Source organism: Vidua macroura, chromosome 16 (genome assembly GCF_024509145.1).
Source record: "Vidua macroura isolate BioBank_ID:100142 chromosome 16, ASM2450914v1, whole genome shotgun sequence".
Lineage (NCBI taxonomy): Eukaryota > Metazoa > Chordata > Aves > Passeriformes > Viduidae > Vidua > Vidua macroura.
In genome coordinates, this window is record NC_071586.1 from 14531621 (window position 1) to 14554390 (window position 22770).

General features: G+C 65.8%; 2 protein-coding genes across 4 annotated transcripts; one reads left to right on the forward strand and one right to left on the reverse strand.

Annotated features, from left to right (window-relative positions):
- The first annotated feature begins 664 nt into the window (after window positions 1–664).
- On the forward strand, window positions 665–12558 carry LLGL1 (LLGL scribble cell polarity complex component 1). Of its 3 annotated transcripts, none has more exons than XM_053991855.1 (23): window positions 665–781; window positions 3389–3486; window positions 5571–5652; window positions 5733–5863; window positions 6258–6416; window positions 6498–6660; window positions 6748–6883; window positions 6976–7030; window positions 7111–7268; window positions 7352–7569; window positions 7661–7728; window positions 8014–8167; window positions 8567–8671; window positions 8854–9146; window positions 9220–9373; window positions 9451–9604; window positions 9694–9977; window positions 10196–10460; window positions 10556–10670; window positions 10774–10868; window positions 10977–11100; window positions 11173–11252; window positions 11437–12558. In XM_053991855.1, exons 1-22 carry the CDS (start codon window positions 701–703, stop codon window positions 11249–11251), a joined length of 3171 nt encoding a protein of 1056 aa, XP_053847830.1. In that variant the 5' UTR covers window positions 665–700; the 3' UTR covers window position 11252; window positions 11437–12558. The 3 variants fall into 3 exon arrangements, with proteins under 3 accessions (XP_053847830.1, XP_053847831.1, XP_053847832.1); XM_053991856.1 differs by having other exon boundaries at window positions 5733–5848; XM_053991857.1 differs by lacking the exon at window positions 665–781 and having other exon boundaries at window positions 3475–3515.
- Window positions 12559–12682: 124 nt separating this feature from the next.
- On the reverse strand, window positions 12683–22753 carry FLII (FLII actin remodeling protein). Its single transcript, XM_053991854.1, has 30 exons — window positions 22637–22753; window positions 21386–21496; window positions 20291–20362; window positions 20082–20162; window positions 19681–19766; window positions 19365–19526; window positions 19154–19257; window positions 18879–19054; window positions 18646–18803; window positions 18454–18538; window positions 18020–18167; window positions 17753–17886; window positions 17429–17641; window positions 17167–17346; window positions 17011–17093; window positions 16857–16931; window positions 16555–16638; window positions 16318–16489; window positions 16131–16235; window positions 15735–15926; window positions 15343–15531; window positions 15112–15251; window positions 14772–14997; window positions 14430–14584; window positions 14241–14301; window positions 14029–14157; window positions 13843–13949; window positions 13584–13689; window positions 13434–13499; window positions 12683–13274 (listed from the first exon to the last, which is right to left on the reverse strand). The coding sequence occupies exons 1-30, from the start codon at window positions 22697–22699 to the stop codon at window positions 13140–13142; spliced, it is 3798 nt and encodes a 1265-aa protein (XP_053847829.1). The 5' UTR covers window positions 22700–22753; the 3' UTR covers window positions 12683–13139.
- Window positions 22754–22770: the final 17 nt, after the last annotated feature.

Genomic DNA, 22770 nt, shown 5'->3' on the forward strand with positions numbered 1-22770 from the left:
GATGATGCCGTGAGGGGGGGAGCGGGGAACAACATTCCCGGTGCCCTGGCGGGAATAATGAGTCGCCAGCCGGGAATGAGGCTCGAATGTTAATTCTGGGAGCCGGCAGGATGCTCCGGGCCTAGTAGCCGGGGCGCCGCCATGTTGATGCACCCCATGGCTGTGGGGCACACCATGAGACCCTAAATCCACGACACCCCATGTTTGTGGGGGCTTTGTGACCACGATGACCAAGCTTGGGGTATCCTCGCTGTCTCTCACCATGCCCACGGCGAGGGAAGACACCGAAAGAAGAGGATTTAAAAAAATAATATAAATAAACCCAGCGCAGAGGGCGTTGAGTTGGAAGACTACATATCCCATCGGCAGCCGCGGCGGCGCAGGCGCAGCGCGGGTGGGCGGGGCCGCGGCGCGCGGCGCGCGTTGCCGCGCGGTGATTGGCGGGAGGAGCTGTCCGTCAGGGCTCCGCCCCGCCCCCGCCGCGGCGGTGCTTGCCCGGGCTCGGCGGGCGCGCGCACCGGGACCCCGCACCGGCACCGGGGACCCCGCACCGGCACCGCGCCCCCTGCCGGCCCCGCCCCGCGCCGCGCCCCGGCCCCGCCACCGCCACCGCCGCCCCGGGACCGGCCCCGGGACCGCCGGCCGCGCCCGCCCCGCCCGGTACCGCGCCGCCGCCACCGCCGCCGCCGCCGGCCCAACCATGATGAAGTTTCGGTTCCGGCGGCAGGGTGCCGACCCGCACCGCGACCGCCTCCGCCACGACCTCTTCGCCTTCAGCAAGGTGCGTCTAGGGCGAGCGGGGGGCGCGGCGGGGGATCCCGGGGGGCGGCGACCGCCGGGAGGCACCGGGGGTACCGGGCAGGGTGCGGCGTGCGGGCAAGCCCCCCGATGGCGCGGGGCTCTGGTACCCCGGCGGGATGCTGCCCGCGGGGAGGCGAGCAGCGTGCGGGGCACCGCCCCCCGGGACCGGCTGAACCCCCGGGGGAGCCGCGCACCGGGACCTCCCCGCTCCCGGGGAAGGGGCACGCGGGAAGGGCAGGGCTGCCTGGCCGGGGGATCCCGGGACAGGCTGCTGGACCGCCCCGGGAGGATGCACCCCCGGGGGTGGGTACCGGGAGCCGCGGGTGCGGGGTGCGGACCGGGGGCTGCGCTCCTCCCCGTGCGGTGCAGGGGGGCACTCCGGGAGAGGAGGCGACCCCCTCAGCACCGCGACATCCCCGTCCCCAGCCCCTCCTGCGGGGGGTTCGCTGGAGCGCCCCGGTTCCCGCACGCCCCCTGTCCCGTGGATTCCCCGAGGCCTCGCTCACGGGCTTTTTGGGGTGACCCGCGGTCCCGCATCCTGTCTGGCCTTGAAGCATCCCTGGCTGCATCCCCCATGTGGGGCTCAGCCCCTCACCCCCGTCTCCCCAGGGGTGGGATACTGGGGGGCTGGACCCCCTGTGTCAGCCGGAAGGGCTGTGGCAATGACCCCCTGGGCTTTTGGGGTTCCGTGGCACCCCAAAGATGTGTCTCTGTGGGGACACGAGAGGTCAGTCCTTGTCCCCCTCCTCCCTCCGAGTTTTACCACTTGCCCCCCTCGTTTGGGGTGGGAGAGATCCACAAGCTCATCAAACAAGCCCTGGGGTGCCGGAGCCTTCCCTCGGGACACCGGGCTGTGCCAGCGGGTGCCCACCTGGGACTTGGTGCACCTTGTCCCGGAGGCGCCGTGGCGCTGGGACCATTCTCCTGCCCTGGCCACCGGCAGTGCCCCCTGGATGAACCCAAACCGTGCCCATCCTGTCCATCATCCAGCGTCCTGGCACTGCTGTGGGCTACTTGCCCAGCTCCTGCTGGGGACGCTGCCGTGCACCGGAGCGACCCCCGGCTGTCCCGCAGCGGGAGGGGCTGCGGGTGTCGGGGTGTGCAGTGGTGAGGGGTCAGAGCCAGCTCCCACTGCCCAGCACAGCCCTGACCCCCCAACTCTCTGCCGTGGGTGAGGGTCTGGCCGGGCTGCAAGGCTCAGCCCAGCCAGAGCCCCCCTGTTTTTGGGGAGCAGAGTCCCACGGCAGAACCTGCCCGAACGAGTGCCCAGGGCGGGTGTGTGCCAGTGGGATGTCCTGGGGGGGAGGTTGAGGAGAGCCCCTCTCCGGCCGTCCCAGCCCTGGGGCCGCCCGCTGCCCACCTGCCTCCCATTAAGGGTTGTTTTTCCTCCCGAGCTCCAGATCTGCCTGGGATTTGCTGTAATTTGGCCGGGAGCGCGCCTTGGCCGGCCGGCACAGCCTGCCGGATGCGGCCCCGCTGCGGGCGGGAGCGGGGGCTGCGGGTGGGGGGCTCAGCAGGGTCCCCCTTTGGGACTGGGAGTGCTGGGGAAGTGCGACAGCGCTTTTTGGGGAATCTTTGCCGGTGTCACCGTGTTGGTTTCCGGCCTAAAGCATCGCCGTGGTGTCCCTGTGCTGCTGCTGTCCCAGCTCCGTCCTCCAGCGCAGCGTGCATCCCGGGGGGATTCAGCATGACCCTGCGTGGGTCGGCACCCACGAGCATCCACTTCCTCGCCCCTTGGACGTGTTGGGACCCACTTGGATGGGCTGGGATGGGCTGGGGACGTTTTCACGCTCCTGAAGGTGTCCCTTGGGAGGGGAGCAGGAGCTGGGGTGACAGCGGCTGCCGCCGGCGGGTGCGGAAAGCCGCCCCGCTGCGCCTCTCGGATGCCCCAGACAAAGGGAGCAGGTCAGGATCCGGCCAGTCTGGCTCCGGCGGCCTCCGTATCGTCTGATCGCGCCGTCGCTGCTCAGCCGAGCTGCCCTCGGGAGCCCTGCGGTCCCCGCACCGCGGGCCGGGCCGGTGGGTGCCCCCCGCGTCCCCCCGCTGCCAGGGCAGCCCCTCCCCAGCCGGCGAGCCCGGGCACGCCGGACGGCCGCGACTTCCTTGGGAAGGTGCCCTCGGGCGACGCGCGGCTCCGGCGGGGACGTCCCTGGCGCTGGCGGGTCCCGCTCGCCTGGTTCTGCCGCCCGGCATCGGGGACGCCCGGTGATGTCGCAGTGGGGGTCCCGCTCGCCTCTCCCGGGGTGTCCTCACCTGCGAGGTTCAGAGCAGGGGGGTCCCACCCCCAAAGTGCTGGCGGGTGGTGGGACAGCTCGGTCAAGGTCAGCCCTACCCCGGCCCGTGGTGTGGCTGTTGGGCTGGGTTTTGGGGCGCGGGGTGGAAATTGGGTGAGGAGTGATGTCCCCTTTCCCCAGGGCCCTCCTTGGTGGCACTGGGGGACAGAGCAGCATCTTCGTGATCCCCCATCGCAGGGATGATGCTCGGGCTGGTGCGGGATCGGAGCTGTGGGGGTGAGGGGGGCTGTGGAAGGTTTGGGGGTGTCAGAGGTGGGGGGGGTCCCGCTCTGACGTGCCTGTCCCCATGGCAGACGGTGGAGCACGGCTTCCCCAGCCAGCCCAGCGCCCTGGCCTACGACCCCGTCCTGCGTGTGATGGCCATCGGCACCAAGGCGGGAGCCGTCAAGCTGTATCCTTTTCCTCCCACATGAGCAGGAGGTAAGGACCTCCCGGACCCTCCCGCGCTCGCTCCTCCGGCTGTCCCCATCCCGGAGAATGCTTGGAGACGTGGCTGTGCTGCTTCTGGCCCATCCGGCAGCCCCCACTCGGCTGACGTCCATCCCTCCGTCCAGCTGTGCTGCAGCTGGGCCGGGCGGCGAGGGGGCGGCTGGAGGAAACCCCCACCTCGCCCAAAACGCCGGGGGGGGGGAAAGGGGCTCGGCCGTCCCGGGGGGCATCCCAAGTGGGGTCCTTCCCGCTGTTACCCGCGTATCCCGGGGGGCTCCTGCCCATCCTGTCCCATCCACGCAGCCCTCGGGGAGGGCAGCGGGGGCTCTGGCCGGCTCAGCGCGGGGGAGAGGGGCTGCGGCGGGCGCGGAGCCCGGTCCCGGGTGGGGGGCCGAAGCGGGGGACGCCGAGCGGGGCCGGCCGGGCTTTGTTGCCGGCAGCGTGCAGGGAGACTTCAGAGGGCTGCTGGCGGGCGGCCAGGGCTGGATGCGGCCCATGCTCGGGGGGCCCCGCGCCGCAGGAATGCGGGGTGGGGGCGCGGGGGCGGCTGCGCCCGCAGCGGGGTCGGGGTGTGGGGGGCGGCCGCACTCCCCCTCCCCCAGGCCGGCGGCTCGCTGCCTGCCGAGCACAAAGATGGCGTGTTTTGTTCTGCCGGGGCCGCCCGGGTGCCAGCCCGGCCGCGACGTCGCCGGCCGCCCCACTCGCCCGCCTGGCCCGCGGTGCCGTTTCCCAGCTGAGCCCCCCCTCCCCTCCCCCCGGCACCGCGGGGATGCGGTTGCGGGGGGCTGCGGTGCCCTGAGCATCCTCTGCGGGGATGGTTTTGGGGTGGTACCCAGCGTGGTACCCCGTGCCTACACGGCCCCGCTCCGGCTGCCTCCAAAGTGATGCTTCTGGAGGTTGGCGGTGCCGGGGAAGCCGGGGCCGGGCGAGGCAGCAGCTGGAGCTGGCCTGACTGGCGTTACTGGTTAGTGGGGGGCACCCCTGGGTGCTCCCCGGCCGGGCTGGGCGGATCTGGTTGCAGACAGCCCGGCACTGAGGGGCAGCCAGCACCTGGAGGGGTCTCCTGAGGCAGCTGGGGATCCCTGCACTTGGACCCCCATTCCACATGCTGGTGACACTAGTGTGCCTGAGCCACTTGCCCTGATGGCTCTCAGCTTGTGGCACTATTTTGGGTGGGGGAAGACCCCAGAATGAGCAAGGATGGGTGGCATCCCCCGAGCATGCAGCACCGAGAGCCCTCTGCGTGCTCCCTGCTTCATTCCCATGCCCTGTTGCCTGCTCTCCCCAAAACTCCGTGGCTGTCACCTGGCTCTGCCGGCTCAGCTGTGCCCAGCACTGCCAGACAGCTCCTGCCTGTCCGGCCGGGCAGAGCCGCCGGGCTGGTTCCCTGTGCCGAGGGCACCAGAAGGTGGCCGGGGGCAAGTACACCCGGCACACGGCATGCCCAGATGGGGCTGCACAGTGCACACCGGGCTGGGGGGGAGCAGCTGGCTGGGTCTGGGGGTGCTGGGGATGCCAGGCCGGGCTGCTCTGTGCAGTGCTGGAGCTGCTGCGCGGGTCCTGCCGTGGTTCCTGCCGAGTAAAGGAGCCGGGACCAGTCGGGTGAGTGAGGCTGTGCCGGCGCATGCCGAACCCCGCCCCGCTGCCGGTGCGTGCCGGGGCTCCCGGAGCCTCTCGCACACCCACCCCAGCTGTGTGTGTTGGCCGCAGCCTGACCTGGGACACCCCGGTAGGAGGTGGTTGGTGGATCCCAGCCTGACCTGCAGTGTCCCAGCTGGAGGTTCTTGACGGATTCCAGGCTGATTCAGAGCGTCCTGGTTGGAGCTGGAGGTGCTTGGTGGGTCCCGGATGGGGATGGTGGTGCCATGGCCAGCTCTGGCATGGGGTGCGGCCAGGGATGCTGCGCCCTGGCTCTCATGGAGACAGGGGGCTAAACTGGTGTTTGCAGGCAGAACTGTGACCTGAGGGAATTACGAGGGTCCTGAGGTTTGCTGGGGAAGGGGCGGGGGGGCTCTACCCTCGTTGTTTCTTTGACGGCCCCCCCAGATATGGCGCACCGGGTGTGGAGCTGACCGGCCTGCACAAGGAGACGGCCACTGTCACCCAGCTGCACTTCCTCCCCGGCCAGGTACGTGGGTGTCCCGGGGGAGAACCTGGCAGCGGCCCCCAGCGCCTCACACACCCCTCTTATCGTCCCCCCATCCCCAGGGCTGGCTCCTCTCGCTGCTGGACGACAACACGCTGCACCTGTGGGAGGTGTGCCAGAAGGAGGGCTGCTCCCACCTGGAGGAGACCCGCAGTTTCAGCCTCCCGGGACGCCCAGGGTCCGGCAGCGCTAAGTACTTGCCTGGGGGGGTCGGAGCCGCTCCCCCGCGGGGCTGCGGCCGCAGCGGTGCCGCTGCCAGCTGGGAACGGCGTGTGGGAGCAGCTGGCCTGCTGGGGCGGGATGGTGGCCAAGGTCCTCTCCGTGATGGTGTTTTCCCCACTGGGATGCTCCTCTGATCCGAACTGAGATGCTGAGCGCAGGGAACAGCTCTGGACTTTTTATGGTGCTGGCAGGGCCCGGGGGTGATTAATGGCTCTAATTGCTGTCGGCGCTGAGGCTGTCCTTGTCCTTGTCCTCCTGCACTAGGGGAGATGGGAATGTAGGGATGGAGCAGGGGAGGTCTGGGGTCTCTTTGATGCTCCCCCAGACCCACCACGGTGCTGAGGCAGCCCCTGTTCCCCCCCCAGCTGCTCCCCTGGCATCACACGGGTGACGGTGGTCCTGCCGATGGCTGCTGGTGCCATGGTCTGCCTGGGCACCGAGGGCGGTGCCGTGTACTTTGTCACCCTGCCCACCCTGACGCTGCTGGAGGACAAAACCCTTTTCCCAGATGAGATCCTGCAGAGGTGAGAGCCCTGCGGGCCCCATGCCCTGTCCCCAGCACCCCCCAGCCCCCCTCTGACCCCTCCGTGCCTGTCCCCCCGCAGTGTCCCCGATGACTACCGCTGCGGGAAGGCGCTGGGGCCCGTGGAGTCCATCCAGGAGCACCCACGCAACGGCAGCCGGCTCCTCATCGGGTACAGCCGGGGGCTGGTGGTCCTGTGGGAGCAGAGCACTCGCCTTGTCCAGCATCTCTTCCTGGGGAACCAGGTACCGGGGCTGGCGTGGGGCTGGCGGGGCTGTGGCCCCGTGTGTGTGTCCCCATCCGAGTGCTGAGCCCCCCGTGTGGCCCCGCAGCAGCTGGAGAGCCTGGCCTGGGAGCAGAGCGGGAAGAGCATCGTCAGCTCCCACAGCAACGGCGGCTACATGGTGTGGGCAGTGAGCGGCACCGGCCAGAGGAGCCAGCAACCCGTCATGTCCACCATCCCCTACGGTACAGGATGGGGGTCTGGGGGGGCTCAAGGGGTGGGAGCTGATCCCCCACATCTCCCAGTGCTACAACCAGTGTTGGTGTCTTCGTTTCAGGGCCGTTCCCTTGCAAAGCCATCAGCAAAATCCTCTGGCGAACCTGCGAGTCAGGGTAGGTGTGTGGGCTGGGCATGGGCACAGGGGGCACTTTGGGGGTCCAGGGTCTGATGGCAGCTGCTTCGTCCCACCCAGGAACCCCTTCATCATCTTCAGTGGGGGGATGCCCCGGGCCAGCTACGGTGACAGGCACTGCGTCAGCGTGCTGCAGGGCCAGACCCTGGCCACGCTCGACTTCACCTCCCGCGTCATTGACTTCTTCACTGTGCAGAGCGCAGAGGTGCCCGAGGGAGGTACGTCCTGCCAGGGCCACCCAGGGAACGGGCGATGGTGAGGGGGGGTCTCCACGTGCAGCAGCCATCTCCCCCCTCCCCAGGCTTTGAGAACCCCCGAGCCCTCGTGGTGCTGGTGGAGGAGGAGCTGGTGGCCATCGACCTGCAGACGCCGGGCTGGCCCACCATCCCTGCCCCATACCTGGCACCTCTCCACTCCTCTGCCATCACCTGCTCCTGCCATGTCTCCAACGTGCCCCTCAAGCTCTGGGAGAGGATCGTCAGTGTGGGCGAGCAGCAGAGCCCCCGGCAATCCTCTGCGGTCAGTGATGGGGGTGGTGGCGAGGGGTCCTTCTGAGCCTCTTCCACTGTGACCCAGTGAGCTTCATCCCTTCCTCCATCCCTCCCTCCAGGCTTGGCCCATTGATGGGGGAAAGAACCTGGCCCAGGAGCCCACGCAGAGGGGGCTTCTCCTCACTGGGTGAGTGGGCTGGCAGCCGGGAGGGGGCCTGGGAAACCCAAAATGCAGGGGGGACACATCCACACTGGTTCCTGCGGTGGGGGAGTGGGATGGGATGGTGGTAGCACCCACTCCCTCTTTCCGAGTGGGCTGCCCCTTCTTCTTCTGGCCCGGCATGAGCGTGTCACTCGCTGCGCTGTCCCCCGTTGTCCCCCCCCTCTGGCACGGTGGCTGCCAGCACACAGGCGGCTCTTGTTAGCCGGGCAGATGCTGGGGCCCCACGCTGACAGGACCCCCCCCGCCCAGGCACGAGGACGGCACGGTGCGGTTCTGGGACGCCTCGGGGGTCTCCCTGAAACCCCTCTACAAGCTGGGCACCGCCAACATCTTCCAGACAGACTGTGAGCACAACGACAGCCTCAACCAGGCGGGCGAGGAGGAGTGGCCTCCATTCCGCAAGGTGAGGTCCCCTGGGCAGGGTGACACCACCGCGGAGCTCAGCACCCTCCCGGCTCTGCCAGCACTGGAGGGGGCAAACCCAGAGCTGGGCACGGGGGGATGCACCTGCCGGAGCCATCCCGGCTGCGCCCCGGGGACGTGTCCCCCGGCTCAGGGCACAGCTGCTGTGTGACGCACTGTGGGGACACAAGGGACGCTTGTTCCATGGGCCCCGTCCCGCGGGTCTGCCCCACCATGGGGGACAGAGCCGGGGGGTGCGTGGGGACAGACTTTTTCTGGGCGTGATGCCCAGAGTGGCCCGTGTGCCACAGCTGGTGGTGGGATGTGGGTGTGCAGGGGGGGCTGTCCCACAGCTGTTGTGCGGGGTCCTGGCTGTCCCTTCAGCTGTCCCCTCCCGCAGGTGGGCTGCTTTGATCCCTACAGCGACGACCCGCGCCTGGGCGTGCAGAAGATCGCGCTCTGCAAGTACACGGCCAAGATGGTGGTGGCTGGCACGGCGGGGCAGGTAAGGTGGCGAGGACAGAGCGGGGGCTGCCGAGCACCTCTCGGCTCTCCCATTGGGGACCCACAGCATGAGGGGGCTACAGACCCCCATGGTTGTCCTTGAAGGGATGGGTTTAACCCCTGATGTGCAGCAAGCTGGGGGGGGGTCCCAGCGTGTCCCCCTGTCCGTGCTTGTCCCTGCAGGTGCTGGTGATGGAGCTGAGCGACGAGAAGTCGGAGCACGCGGTCAGCGTGGCCACCGTGGACCTGCTGCAGGACCGTGAGGGCTTCACCTGGAAGGGCCACGACCGGCTGGCCCCCCGGAATGGGCCCCTCCACTTCCCCCCCGGCTTCCAGCCCAGCGTGCTGGTGCAGTGCGTGCCCCCCGCCGCCGTCACCGCCGTCACCCTCCACTCCGAGTGGAACCTCGTGGCCTTCGGCACCAGCCACGGCTTTGGACTCTTCGACTACTACCGGCGCAACCCCGTGCTGGCCAGGTATGGGGGGACCTCGGTGCTGGGGACCCCCTGGAGTGGCGTGGCGGGTGCTGAGCAGCGTCGGTGCCCGCAGGTGTACGCTGCACCCCAACGACTCGCTGGCCATGGAGGGGCCCCTGTCCCGCGTGAAGTCCCTCAAGAAGTCCCTGCGCCAGTCCTTCCGCCGCATCCGCAAGAGCCGCGTGTCGGGCAAGAAGAGGCTCAACGCCAGCAGCCCCTCCAGCAAGGTGGGCACGGAGTGGGGGCCACCATGGCAGCTCCCCGTCCCCGCCAAGCAGGGACTGACCCCGTGTCCCCTCCCCAGGTGCAGGAGGCCAACGCGCAGCTGGCGGAGCAGGCGGGCCCCCCCGAGGTGGAGATGACGCCGGTGCAGCGGCGGATCGAGCCTCGCTCGGCCGATGATTCCCTGTCGGGGGTCGTGCGGTGCCTCTACTTTGCCGACACCTTCCTCCGTGATGGTGAGACACCCCCCTCCCTCCCTCCCCAGGGAAAAGGCCCCAGGCTGGGTCTGTGGGGAGGGGACTCTGACGCTGCTCCACCCCCACAGCTGCCCACCACGGCCCCACGATGTGGGCAGGGACCAACTCCGGGTCGGTGTTCGCCTACGCCCTGGAGGTGCCGTCGCAGGAGAAGTTCTCGGAGCGGGCGGTGGAGGCGGTGCTGGGGAAGGAGATCCAGCTGATGCACCGGGCGCCGGTGGTGGCCATTGCGGTGCTGGACGGGCGGGGGAACCCCCTGCCCGAGCCCTACGAGGTGTCTCGGGACCTGGCCAAGGCCCCCGACATGCAGGGCAGCCACTCCATGCTCATCTCCTCCGAGGAACAGTTCAAGGTGAGTGCGGGGCTCAGTGTCCCACTGTGGTAGAGATGGGACACAAAATGTCCCATGTCCCCTTTGGATGTCCTCATCACGCAGGGACCAGGTGACCAGTCAGGTTTTGGGGGCACTCCTATGTCTATTCTGGGGTAGTGAATCCAAGGGGAAAGTGTCCCCCTAAACCCTGCAGCTTCCCGTTCTCCCCTGAGCCTGACTCCTCTTTCCCCCCCCAGGTGTTCACGCTGCCCAAAGTGAGTGCCAAGACCAAGTTCAAGCTGACAGCACACGAGGGCTGCCGGGTGCGGAAGGTGGCCCTGGTGAGCCTGGCCAGTGCTAGCTCTGAGGAGCGGCTGGAAAACTGCCTGGCCTGTCTCACCAACCTGGGGGACATCCACATCTTCACCGTGCCCAGCCTGCGGCCCCAGGTCCACTACAGCTGCATCCGTAAGGAGGACATCAGTGGCATTGCCTCCTGTGTCTTCACCAAGCACGGCCAAGGTGAGGACACCAGGTGACATCTGTGTCGATGGGATGTTGACCTCACCTGCAGCCCTGTGGGGGATTCCTGAGGCTTGTTGTTGTCCCCCCTGTAGGTTTCTACCTAATTTCACCATCCGAGTTCGAGCGCTTCTCGCTGAGCGCCAGGAATGTGACGGAGCCCCTGTGCCGGCTGGAGGTCACCCGGCTCCAGGACACCTCCTGCCTCAGGTGGGCTGTCTCGGGGGCGTGGGGGGCTTTGCTGTGTGGGAACCCCTGTACACCCACCCCGTGACACTGGTTCTGGCCATAACTTCTCCCTGTTTCCTTCCAGCAACAGCTCGACGGTGACACCGAAGCTGCCACAGGCGAACGGCACCCACGTCCCGCGCAGCTCCGAGAGCCAGCACTCCCCCTCGGACAGCGACCGTGAGTGACCACCCTGTCCCTGCACACACACGGTGTCCCACAGCCCTGCTCCAAGCCTGGCTCTGCATCCTAGCTGTCCCCAATCCCTCCTGTCCCGTGACTCCCCAGGGTCCCCCGAGGAGCACTCGGCCACCTTCTCGCCCGGCCCCATCGACTCCCCCAACAGCAGCATGGAGAACCCGCTGGACACCACCGGGGACATCACCGTGGAGGAAGTGAAGGATTTCCTGCCGTGAGTGGGGTGGGAATGGGGTAAATGGTGCTGAGGGGCCGTGGCAGTGCCTCTCACCCTGCTCTGCCCCAGGTCCTCGGAGGAAGCAGAGCAGAACCTGAGGAACACCAGCGAGGACGAGGCCCGGCCCACGGGGATCCTCATCAAGTGAGGTCTGTGAAGGGCTGGTGGTCCCTGGGGTGGGAGTGGGATTTGGAGCTGGGACCCCAGGGCAGTGCCCTGGCTTCCTGATCCATCGTGGGAGGACGGAGTTGTGACCCCCGGGGCTCGTAGAGGAGGGGGAGCAGAGGGAATGCCTGTCCTGATCCCCACCAACTCCTTCTGCCTCACCCACAGGCACCGCCAGCCTCCCTGACCCATCTCAGTGCTCGGATTCCCGGGATGCGCGACTCGACTGGACCCCCGCGCCCCCTCCCCACGTAACGTAGACTCGCCTCCTCTCTAACATCTGCAGCCCGGCTCCGGCACTCCCCACACACCTGCCTGCCCGCCCCGGGCCCCCCGAGCCGGGGCCGTGGGGCACAAACTCTTCCCGGGGAAGATCAGTTCCTTTTTTATACACGGTCGAGTGTCACTGTCCCCTACTCCAGAGCCCCCTTCCTGGGGGATGCTGCTGCTTCCTCGGCTCCACGGGGAGGGCTGGGGCTTGTGGACCCCCCCTTGTCCCTCAGTTTTGGTCCCTTGGGGCAGTGGGGGGCCAGAAGCCCCCGGGCACAGCCCCCCCGTACCCTGGTCTGTGTTTACATGCCCGGCTCCCTGCAGTTTACAGCCCCGTTCCCTGCCTGCCAGGAGGCTCTGGCTGCTGCACAGGGACTGTCCCCAGGGGAGCCCAGTGGGGATCCCCTGGCTCCCAGGTGGGCAGCAGAGGCCTTGAGCAGCCCGAGGAGGGGCATGGTGGGGGGTCACAGGTGGCCTTTTTCTCTTAGTGGCTTCTCCAAGGGCTATTCTCCAGGTTGGGCTCTGTGCCTGCTGCTCCTTTCTGACACTAATTCCTGCCACGGGGTGTGTTTGGGATGGGATCACGCTGTGGAATTACACACGGGCTCCTGGTCCTGGTCCATGTTGGTGCTGGGAGAGGGGGGCAGATGGGGCTGCCCCACCCTGGGGGTCTCACTGTGCCAAATCCCCCCTGGGCTCCGAGCCTGGCCTCGTCCTCCTGGGGGGCTGCGGTCTGTCCCCTGGCCCATGGTGGCTGTTCCCACGGGGCTCAGCTGGCCCCTGCCCCTCTCCTTTTGGGGAGCTGTGGCCCCCCCGGGCTCTCTTGCGGTACGTGTGTGGCTGGGGGGGTTCGGGCTCTGTTGCTGCCGGCCGAGGCCGGGGCTGTAGCGTCCCTGGTAGAACCCCCCCCCCCAACCTCATCTTTTTTTTTTTTTTTTTTTTTTTTTTTGGTAAGATGAATTTAGCATTGTTTAGTTATTAAAAATACTGGTTTTTAATATTGAAAATAAAGCATTTAATATCAGCTGCCTGGGCTGCAGGTGTTTGGCTGAGCCTTGGAGCCAGGTGAGTGCTGAGCTGCAGAGGGGCACAATCAGGGTTGGGGGTGACCCCACTTGGGAGTGAGTCAGAGCCTGGGACAGAGTTGAGGTGAGAAGTACAGCCTTTATTGATATGCTTCAGATGGGCTGATCCCTGCTGGGGGTCCCTCCCCCAGGACAGCAGGGACCAGTTGTAAGGCCCAGGGCTGAGAACCCCTCACTCCCCCCAGTTCTCCTTAGCAAAGCATCCTCCCACCCAAACTGGGAGTCACTCCTGTCCCCCAGTCACGGGGGGAGCTCGGCACTGGTTTGGGGCAGCAGCATCCCCAGGCAGGGTGTGACAGGGGCCCACACCACCCCGATGCCCCCCAGCAAGGGAAGGGGCTGAGCTGGGCCCTGTGCTGGGAGAAGAGGGGACAGAGGGACAGCCCCAGTGATCCCCACTGGCCCCAGCTCGGGGGGAAGCGGCTCCAGGCTGAGCCTGGCGTTGGCGGCAGCGCGGGGTGCGGGGTCCAGCCGCGCCGGGGGGGCCGTGGCCGGAGCTCCGGGTGCCCCCTGCCCTTAGGTGGGCGGCTTGCGGAACACGCTCCAGGCGTGGAAGCAGCGGGTGAAGGGCCAGGGCTCGTTGCCTTTCCGCACCAGCCGGAGCTTGCGGGGATGCGTGGGGTCCTTGGAGCGCATGTGCTGGATGTAGACCTGGGGCACAGCATTGCCGTGGGGGTCCTGGCCCTCACCCACCCCCGGGGTTGGTATTCCCCAGCCCAGAGCTCTGCAGCAGCCAGATCAGGGCCCCCAGGGGAGATGGAAGTGCCCAAATCCTCCCACACACAGGCCCAGGATGGAGGGAGGTCTTACCTGGCACGCCTTGAGGCTCAGCTTGATCTCCACCTGGCTGGTCTGGGTGCCCACCCACATGTAGACCTGCAGAAAGGATCAGCAGCTGGGCTTAGCCCACAGAGCCACTGGAAGATCTGGGCCCAGGACAGCCTCGTGCCCCCAGCTCACCTCCCGCCCATTGTCCAGCAGCATGATGTCATCATCAGCCAGGTCATCCTGGCAGAAATCTGAGCACTTTTCTGACACGGAGAAATAACCTTTCTCATTGGAGCATCTGCAGGGAGATGGACGGGGACAGCATCAGGCATGAGTTTGTTAGGACTCAGCTCATGTAGAGGGCAGGGATGTGGCAGAGCAGCTGTTTTGGCTGGTTGGTTCCCAGGGAAGCAGCCCAGACTGGAGCATCCCCCTCCAGACCAGTGCCCACCTGAAGAGCCGTGAGTGCTTCATGTAGTCAGCATCTTCATCGTAGGGCTTCTGGCCCCCAATGCCCACCCAGAAGAAGTTTTCGGGTTCTTCTCCCTCATTGATGACCTGAAAGGGCAGGAACAGGGCTGAGTGTGGCCTGCGTGGTCCCTGTCACCCAGGTAAGGTGGCACTGAGCCCTGCTCACCTGTTTGCTGTAGGAGTCATCAAACATGTGGTTCATGATGTCCTCAGCCAGCTTGGCCTCGTCAGGGTCAGCTGCCCGGCCCACCCAGGTGTAGACGATGCCCTGGTTGTCCGTGCTCTCAAAAGGCACCTGGGGGACAGTGGAGTCAGGGCTGCCCAGAGGGGCAGGAGGGCACCCAGGCAGCCCAGAGGATGCTCAGCCACGAGCAGTACCTTGAGGATGAAGCAGAACTCGGAGTTGAGCAGAGCAGCGTCCGTGTTGATCTGGATGCACCTGGAGATGGAGCCCCCCCGAGGCACAAATCAGAGGGAGACCCAGCAGCTGTGCCCACCAGCAGGTATCCCACCTGGATCTGGCACCCGTGGGTGCTGCCTGGCACGGAGCAGCCCCGGGGCACTGACCTGGTGCAGAGGGCCCCGCCGTTGGTGCGGATGTGGTACAGGCTGGGCTGGGGAGTGCTGACCCGGTCCTTCCGCTTGCCCCGGTGGATCACAAACCTCCTCTTGAAGTGCGAGAGGAACTTGGGGTTCTCCTGCTGCTGGGTCATGCGCACCACCTGCACAGGGCTGGGTGTCAGAAGGGGCATAGGGACTTCCCAAACACAGCTCCAAGCCCCAGCTGCACCCCCCTGCCAGCTCCCATCTCTGCTGCTGTCCCCTGCCTCAGCCTGAGGGGCACAGAGGGGATGGAGAAGAAGAGAGGCAAAGCTGGGGCACCCCTGTGTCACCCCCAAGCTGTGTCACCTCCAGCTTGCCGCGGAAGTGACTCTCAAACTTCTTCTGGAGGCTGAAGGTGAACGTGAGCCAGCCCATGTTGGAGGCCTCCCGGCCCTGCCAGAAGTAGACGATGCACTGGGAGTCTTCCTCGGGCTGCTTCTCCTCCTCTTCTTCCTCACCCTCCTCGTCCCCTTTGCCTTCACCCTTCTTCTTTTTCTCCTCATCCTCCTCGTACTCCACTGGCACCCAGTACCTGAGGGCAGGAACAGGGAGTGACGTGAGGGATGGGGCAGTTGGGAGGACTGGGCAGGCAGTTTGGGGACAAGGTGGTCCAGCAGCCCCTGAGAGGGGACAAGCCAGGTGTCACCTGCACAGGAAGACGTAGCAGTCGTGGGTGTGGAAGTGGCCAAACTCCTCCTCGGGCAGGCGAGTGAATTTCTTGCCCTCCAGCACGAAGCCCTCCATGCCATCCAGGTCCTCGTTCCACTCCTCCATCAGCTGCTCCGCCTGTGGCCCCATGAGCTGTGTCAGCCCCCCAGCTGCTCCCTCAGCACCCGGCCCCACACCACGGGGGATTCACGGGGGTCTCCAGCCCTACCTCACTGAGGGGCATGGGGGGCTGGCGGGGCAGGAAGAGCGCAGTGAGGTCGGCCTTCATCTGGTCCTTCTTCTCGGCGTCCTTGCGGACCTTGCCGGCCAGGCCGCCGTCCTGCAGCACTGTCTCGGCGTTCCGGGTGTAATCCACGCGCAGGACGTCATCCCAGTTCTTGAACTTGGACTTGAACACCTACATCACAGAATCATCAAGGCTGGAAAAGACCTCCAAGATCATCGAGTCCAACCTGTGACCGATCCTCACCTCATCAACCAGACCAGAGCACCGGGTGCCACGTCCAGTCATTCAAGGTGTAAATCGGGGAGCGGATAACAGACCCTCAGCCTCAGCCCCCTCCCAGGCACCCAGCACCCATCTGAGGGGTCCGTGCCCACCTGGCACTCGGTGCCCTCCAGGTTCCTGGTGACCATGGCGTGCTTGGGCCGGTGCAGCATGCTGCACAGCTCCTGGCTCAGCTTCAGCGCCGCCGCCCGCACCAGCCGCGACGACTTCCTCCCGATCCAGATGAAGACGTCGGACCAGCAGTCCAGGATGTACACGCTCTTGGTGTCCAGCAGGCTCTGCAGCTGAGGGCACCGCAGGGAAGAGGGGTCAGGCACCTGCAGGCCTTCCCAGCTGGAAAACACCCTGCCTGCTCCCTACAGAGCAGAGCATCCCCCAGCCAGGCACTGCTGGCTGAACCTCCCTCTCCCAGGGCACAGCTGGAGGCAGAAGGGGCATGAAACCAGTCTCACTGGTCAGACTGGGAGAACCTCCCCGGCCCATCCTACCAGGCGCATCTCTGGCATCAGATCAGCCTTCAGCCTCTTCTTGTGCTCCACGGAGAGCTTGTAGTTGATCTGGGGAAGCTCCAGGTAGCCCAAACCGAGGCCAACCTGCAGAGGGGAGGGGGACAGAGGTGAGTGGGGGCTGCAGGACCTCAGCAGGGCTGGTGGCCCTACGGATGCAGCTCCCCACCTTGTACAGCTTGGGTTTGTGGGGCTGGAAGTCATCGGGGACACAGGGTCGGATCTCCTCGGGCTGGCCCCCCAGCACCTCCCAGAATTCGGGGGTCTCCTGGCCCTGGGTGAGCAGCGTGATCTCGGCCTTGCCCTTCCGCTCGTTCTTGTTGATCTTCTCGGCGAAGAGCCTGCAGTGGGAGCAGGTGAGATGGCAGCTGGGCTCCCCACACCCCGGCACCCCCACCAGCCCTACCTGGCCTTGGTGGTGCTGCTCAGCGTGGCCTGGCTCCCACGCCACACCAGGAGGTCGAGGCCGTGGTCCAGGAGGAAAACAAACCTGGTGGGGAGAGGTGAGAGGAGTCAGGAGAGAATGGGGTGTGCTGAGCATCCTCCCCCATCCTGGGGGTCCCTGCAAGGCACCAAGGGGGGTTTGAACCCATGTTCTTGTAGAAAGGTGCTGGCATAGCCCATTTGCACCACAGAACTGCAGCTATTATGTCTCAGGTGGATCCTGCTGAACCTTCTGTAAGGTCCCTCTGTCCCCTGGCCACTCACCGGGGGTCCAGGGATGTCCCTTTCAGTGCCACCGGCTCCAGCTTGACGTTCTTCTTCCCATAGACACGGTAGAGCCTGGGGAAGGGACAGCCGTGGTGGGACATGGGGCACTGCCTGCCCCACACATCCCCCCAGCCCCTGTCCCCAGCTGTACCTGGTGACATATTGCGTGTCCTCAACCGTGAAGAAACCGCTGGCCGTGCCACCCTCGATGTAGGAGATGTCGTTGTCGAAGACCTGGGGGCAGGGAGGGGGTGAGGCTGGGACAGGAGGGGTCGGGGGCTACAGGGGAGCTGGGGGTTGGCCTCACCTGAAGAAACTCTTCACTTTCGTCCCCCATCTCCTCCCGGATGCTGCGGCACTCGGCCCCCAGGTAGTTGCGGAGGTTGACGGCGTGGATGGCGGAACAGGCCTTCTTGTCCAGTGTGGCCTCCTGCCCGATCCAGTAGTAGATCTCCCAGTTCAGGGAACCGTTCTCATCCAGGAAGGTCTGGGAAGGACAGGGTGTGTGAGACGGGATGGCTGCAGCTCCGGGCAGGGGATGCAGGGGACCCTTGGTCCTCCCCGCGTACCTTGAGCACGATGTAGCAGTCGGCTTCGTAGAACTTGCCGTGGAAAGCCTCGTCCACCAGCGTGGGCACGAAGTTCTCGATCTGCCAGACACAGAGGCCGGGCAGCTGCCCCACGTCCTCGCTGAAGAACTCCGAGTAGTCCAGCTGTGGCTTCTCCAGGCCCTGGTCCCAGCGCCGCGTCTTCAGGTCCGGCGCTTTCGCCTCCCCACTCTCCTGTGGGACGGGAACAGGTCAAATTAGGGACAACCAGAACTCTGCTGGCACCCGAGGTAGGCCAGGGACATTGTGATGCCCTCAGGGCCCCTCTCCCACCCCAGACCCTACCTCTATCTTCTTATTCTTCTCCTGGGCCACGTCCGACATCCCCTTCAGCACCTGCTTGGCCTGGTCATCCTGGGCAGAGTCCTTGCGCCGCCGGAGCCGCATCTTGCGGGCCAGCGGGTCCTTGGTGCTGCTCCCTGGGGACACGGGGACGGGGTGAGCGGCGGCCACGCCGCCTGCGGGGCAGCCTATGGAGCAGGGCTCACTGCCCAGCCTCTCCCAGGGCCATGCCAAGGCAGGGGCCGCGTGCCCCCATCCCTGCACGCGTACCCGCGGCGGCAGCGGCCACGGTGGCGGGGGAGGCTCCGGCCAGGCGGAGCTGGTTCTGCAGGGAGAAGTCGATGTTGTACCACTCCGAGGAGCGATCCGCCGGCTTCGGGGGCATCACCAGGTTGGGGTTCTCGCGCACGTCCAGGATCTGCCAGGGAGGGCACAGAGACCTCGGTGAAGGACGTGCCCACAGGGACATTTGGGAGCGTGGCATGGGATGGAGAACTCTGGAGCACTCCAGGCTTCACTGGGATGAGGGGATGCGGAAGGAGCTCCATGGCCTGCCTGGGCTGAACCATGTGGCAGATTGCAGGTACTGGCCCTGAGCTCCCCTGCCCTCACCTCATCCAGCCCACCCTACAGCCCTGGGGTCCCAGGGAGGTGCTGGGGCTGTGGTGGAGCCAGCCCAAGGCAGAGAAGCACGGGGTGCCCACCTCCACATCCGTCAGGAAGTGGATGGCCTCCGGCAGCGTCACCAGGCGGTTCTTGTTCAGCACCAGCTTCCTCAGCTTGGAGCACCTGTGGGACAGTGATGCTGGTGACAGGCCAGCCCAGGGTGACCTGTGACCACACAACCTCTGTGTTCCCTCCTGGGGACACAGCAAATCCACTTGTGTGTTCCTTACCTGCACAGGCTCTCAGGGATGAGCTCCAGGTTGTTGTTGGCTGCCATGAACTCCTCGAGGTTGGTGAGCTTGCCAATGCCCGAGGGGATCCCGTCAAAGTCCAGCTTGTTGGAGTTCAGGTACATCTTCTTCAGCTTGGTCAGCTTACAGATGGCCGACTGGGGAAGGGGGAGATGGTGGGGTGAGAACCATGGAACCAAAAGCAGGGATGGCACGTAAGGGCAGGGACATACAGGTAAGGAGGTGAGCTGGTTGCGGGACAGGTTGAGGGTCTCCAGCTGGGTCCACTGGTCGATGCAGAGGGACAGCTCTGTGATCTGGTTGCTGCTGAGGTTGAGGCGCCGCAGGCTGCCCAGGGTGTAGAGACACTCGGGGACACGGCTGAGGTCATTGCAGGACAGGTCCACATCTGGGGAAGGAAACAACGGGGTGACACCACCAGCCAGACCAACACTGGGGCTGGGAGAGCCCCTGGAGGGCTCTGTGGGGCCGGATGCCCCGGCCCTACCTGCCAGGTTCACCAGGGCCTCGAGGCTGGTGGGCAGGTTGCTCTGCGTGCGCTGGGTGTTGCGGAGGTGGAGGGTCTGCAGGGCCGTCATCGCCGGGAGCTGCCTGAGGAGCAGGGAGAGCCAGGGGGGCAGAGAGAGCGTCAGGATGGAGCAGGAAGCTCAGTCCCAGCCCTGCCAGACCAGGAGCCAGCCTGGGGAGCGGGGCCGTACCGGAGCTGCGCGTGCAGGAGCGGGTTGTTGTTGAGGATGAGGGTCTGCAGGTGCACCAGGCGCCTCATCTGTGGTGGGAGACTCTCCAGCTTGTTGTCGCTCAGGTCCAGGTAGAGCAGGTCCGTCAGGTTGATGAAGAGCTGGTTGGGGATGGTGTCGATGCTGCAGGGATATGGGGAAATTCAGGAGGGCCTAGGACCTGCAGCAGCCCCGGGTCTCCCTCTAGAGGGGCAGAAAGCAGCACCTAGAGCAAAGTGTGACCAGTAGAGGTGGCCACAGCCAGAAGGGGGAGATGGTCACTCTAGCCTGGACCCACCTGTTGTGGCCAAGGTTAAGGACCAGCATGTTCTTGGCATTCTCCAGCTCCCTGGGGCACTCTGTGAGCTGGTTGTAGCTCAGGTCCTGGGAAAATGGGAGCACAAAGCAGCTGTCACCCTCAGCCCCACACCCAGCCAGCACCACCCACACCTCAGGACTGGGGGGTATCTCCAGGGCCACAGCAGGAGCTGGACCAGCACACAGGGAACCCAGGGAGCCCATCCATGGCATCAGCCTTTAAAGGAGGCATTGCCAGAGGGTCACCCTGCCGACAGCCAGCTTCCCTGGAGCTCAGCCATGGGCTTGGGACTGGTGCTCCCAAGGAGCCACCAAGGTGCAGGAATGGGACCCAGGAGTCTGAGCTGGCTGCTGCATCAGCTGAGAAGATTCTGCACCCACCAGCACTGAGAGGTCATCCAGCTGGAAGATGTCATCAGGGACTCCTGAGTTCTTCAGGCTGTTTGCACGAGCCACAATTGCCTGCAAAGGGGAGAGAGGCAGGAATGCAGCTGCCTGCTGAGCCCCCAGGGTGCCCCAGGTATGATCTTTGTGTGCCCTCAGATCCCAGAGGTGCCTGGGGACCCCTGAGGCAGGAGGGGGACACTCACCCGGAGGCAGGGCAGGCCGGAGAGCTCTCCATGGAGCGTGGTGAGGCTGTTGTGGCTCACAGAGAGGTGTTCCTGCAGGGAAGCCCCAGACAAGCCCCAGTGAGCAGAGAGAGGAGCTGGGGCTGTGCAGGGCAAGGGTTGGGCCCCCACACTGACGTGGAGGCTCCTCCATCCCAGGAGAGTTGAAGCCCTGTCACACACAGGGCTGCTGGGACACTCCCAGTCTCGAACCGGTTGCTTGGCCCAGCGTGCCTGCGCTGCCTCCACAGCCCTCATCCCCTGGGGTAGCCCTGGCTGGACACCTCAGCCCTGCTGTGGGGTTTGGGGTGCTCTGGGATGCCCACACAAACAGATCCCTGTGCACACAGATCCCAGTCCTTGGAAGCTGGGTGATCTGGAAACGGGCAGGCGTGGGCACTGCTGGGGGAGGAGGAATTCCCTCTGAGCATCAGCAGCCCGGCTGTTGCCTGCTCAGGAACACAAGGCACTGGCAGGCTGTGGGCGGGATGCCAGGCTTTCAGTCTTGCTGTGGCCCCCGAGCACCTGGCAGGGCTGGCAGGAGGGATTCCCTGCGCCTGGCACGGGGACGGGGACTCCTGGCAGCGTTCAAAGCACTCAGTTTGTCTGACACTGACAGGATGAGGTCCCTGATGTGCTGTGGACACCACCAAAGCCAAGCTGAGCCACAGCTCCACCAAGGGCCTGGCTGAACCACCCGAAAAACAAAGCCAGGCAGCTGCCAGCTCCTGCTTTTTATATACTTTAGCAAAGGAGAAGGAAAAAAAGCCCCAAAACCCTTGACTGTCCCCATTGTAACCATCACCCTTCCCTTCTGCTACAGGGTAGAGGATCTAAGCATGGTTTTTAATCTGGTTTTCTAGGAAAACGGGGTGAAACCGAGTGCAAGCCCATCCCAACCCCACTCCTGACAGCTCCTGCATCCCGTTTCAACCACACATTGTAGCTCAGTGCTATTATTAGACACCGGAGCACCGGCTGCTGAGCCACGAGGCTGGCAGGGAACAGCCTCCCGTCGGATCCTACGGCCCCAGCGGGACAGGGGAGCCCCAGTCCCTCCCAAAGCATGGGGCTCACCAGCTTCTGGAGGGCAGCGAGCTCCTCGGGCAGGTAGCAGAGCCCCGTGCGGTTCAGCTTCAGCCAGCGCAGGCTCGTCATCGCCTTCACGTGCTCCGGGAAGTACCCGCCCTGCAGAGGAGGAGGAGGAGGAGGCTGAGGAAACCACCTGTCCCACGGGATGAGGATCTGGGGATCTCAGCCTCACTGAGGCTCTGTGGTCATGGGAGGTTTGGGGTCGAGCAGTCCTATGGGACTGGGAAGCGTGGGGTCATGATGACCCAGTCCTAAGGGACTGGGAGCTGCAGGGATTGGGATCAAGCAGTCCCATAAAATTGGGAACTAGAGGGCTGGGATCACCCCGTCCTAGGGGCCTGGGGGCCATGGACACCCAGTTCTATGGGATGGGGAGCTGGGATCGCCCAGTCCTATGGGATTGGGAGCTGGGATCGCCCAGTCCTATGGGATTGGGAGCTGGGATCGCCCAGTCCTTTGGGATTGGGAGCTGGGATCAAGCAGTCCTTTGGGATTGGGAGCTGGGATCGCCCAGTCCTTTGGGATGGGGAGCTGGGATCAAGCAGTCCTTTGGGATTGGGAGCTGGGATCGCCCAGTCCTTTGGGATTGGGAGCTGGGATTGCCCAGTCCTTTGGGATGGGGAGCTGGGATCAAGCAGTCCTTTGGGATTGGGAGCTGGGATCGCCCAGTCCTTTGGGATTGGGAGCTGGGATTGCCCAGTCCTTTGGGATGGGGAGCTGGGATCAAGCAGTCCTTTGGGATTGGGAGCTGGGATCGTCCAGTCCTTTGGGATTGGGAGCTGGGATTGCCCAATCCTATGGGATTGGGAGCTGGGATCGCCCAGTCCTTTGGGATGGGGAGCTGGGATCAAGCAGTCCTTTGGGACTGGGAGCTGGGATCGCCCAGTCCTATGGGACTGGGAGCTGGGATCGCCCAGTCCTATGGGACTGGGAGCTGGGATTGCCCAGTCCTATGGGACTGGGAGCTGGAGGCTCGGGCATCACCGGTGTCTCTGGGACCCCGTGGGCTGAGGGCCGGGTTGCTCAACCATAGCGGCTTGATGTGGGTCAGGAATCGCCCGACCCCGCAGTGCCCGCGGGGTCGGGACCGGGACTGCCCCAGGTCACCCACCCCGGGCGGGGCCGGGGCCGGGCTTCCCCCGCCCCGGGGGCCGAGCCAGGCCTGACAACCCCGCGGGGCCCGGGCCCGCAGGGGCGCTGCGTGCCGGGCTGTGCCCCGCTCCCTCTCCCCCGCACCTTGAAGTCGTTGCCGCTGAGATCGACGCCGCGCACGAAGGGCAGGACGCCGGTGGCCGCCATGGCGGAAGGGCGGGGGGACCCTGCGGCGGCACCGCGCCCCGCCAGGCCCCGCCCCCCGAGACCCCGCCCCC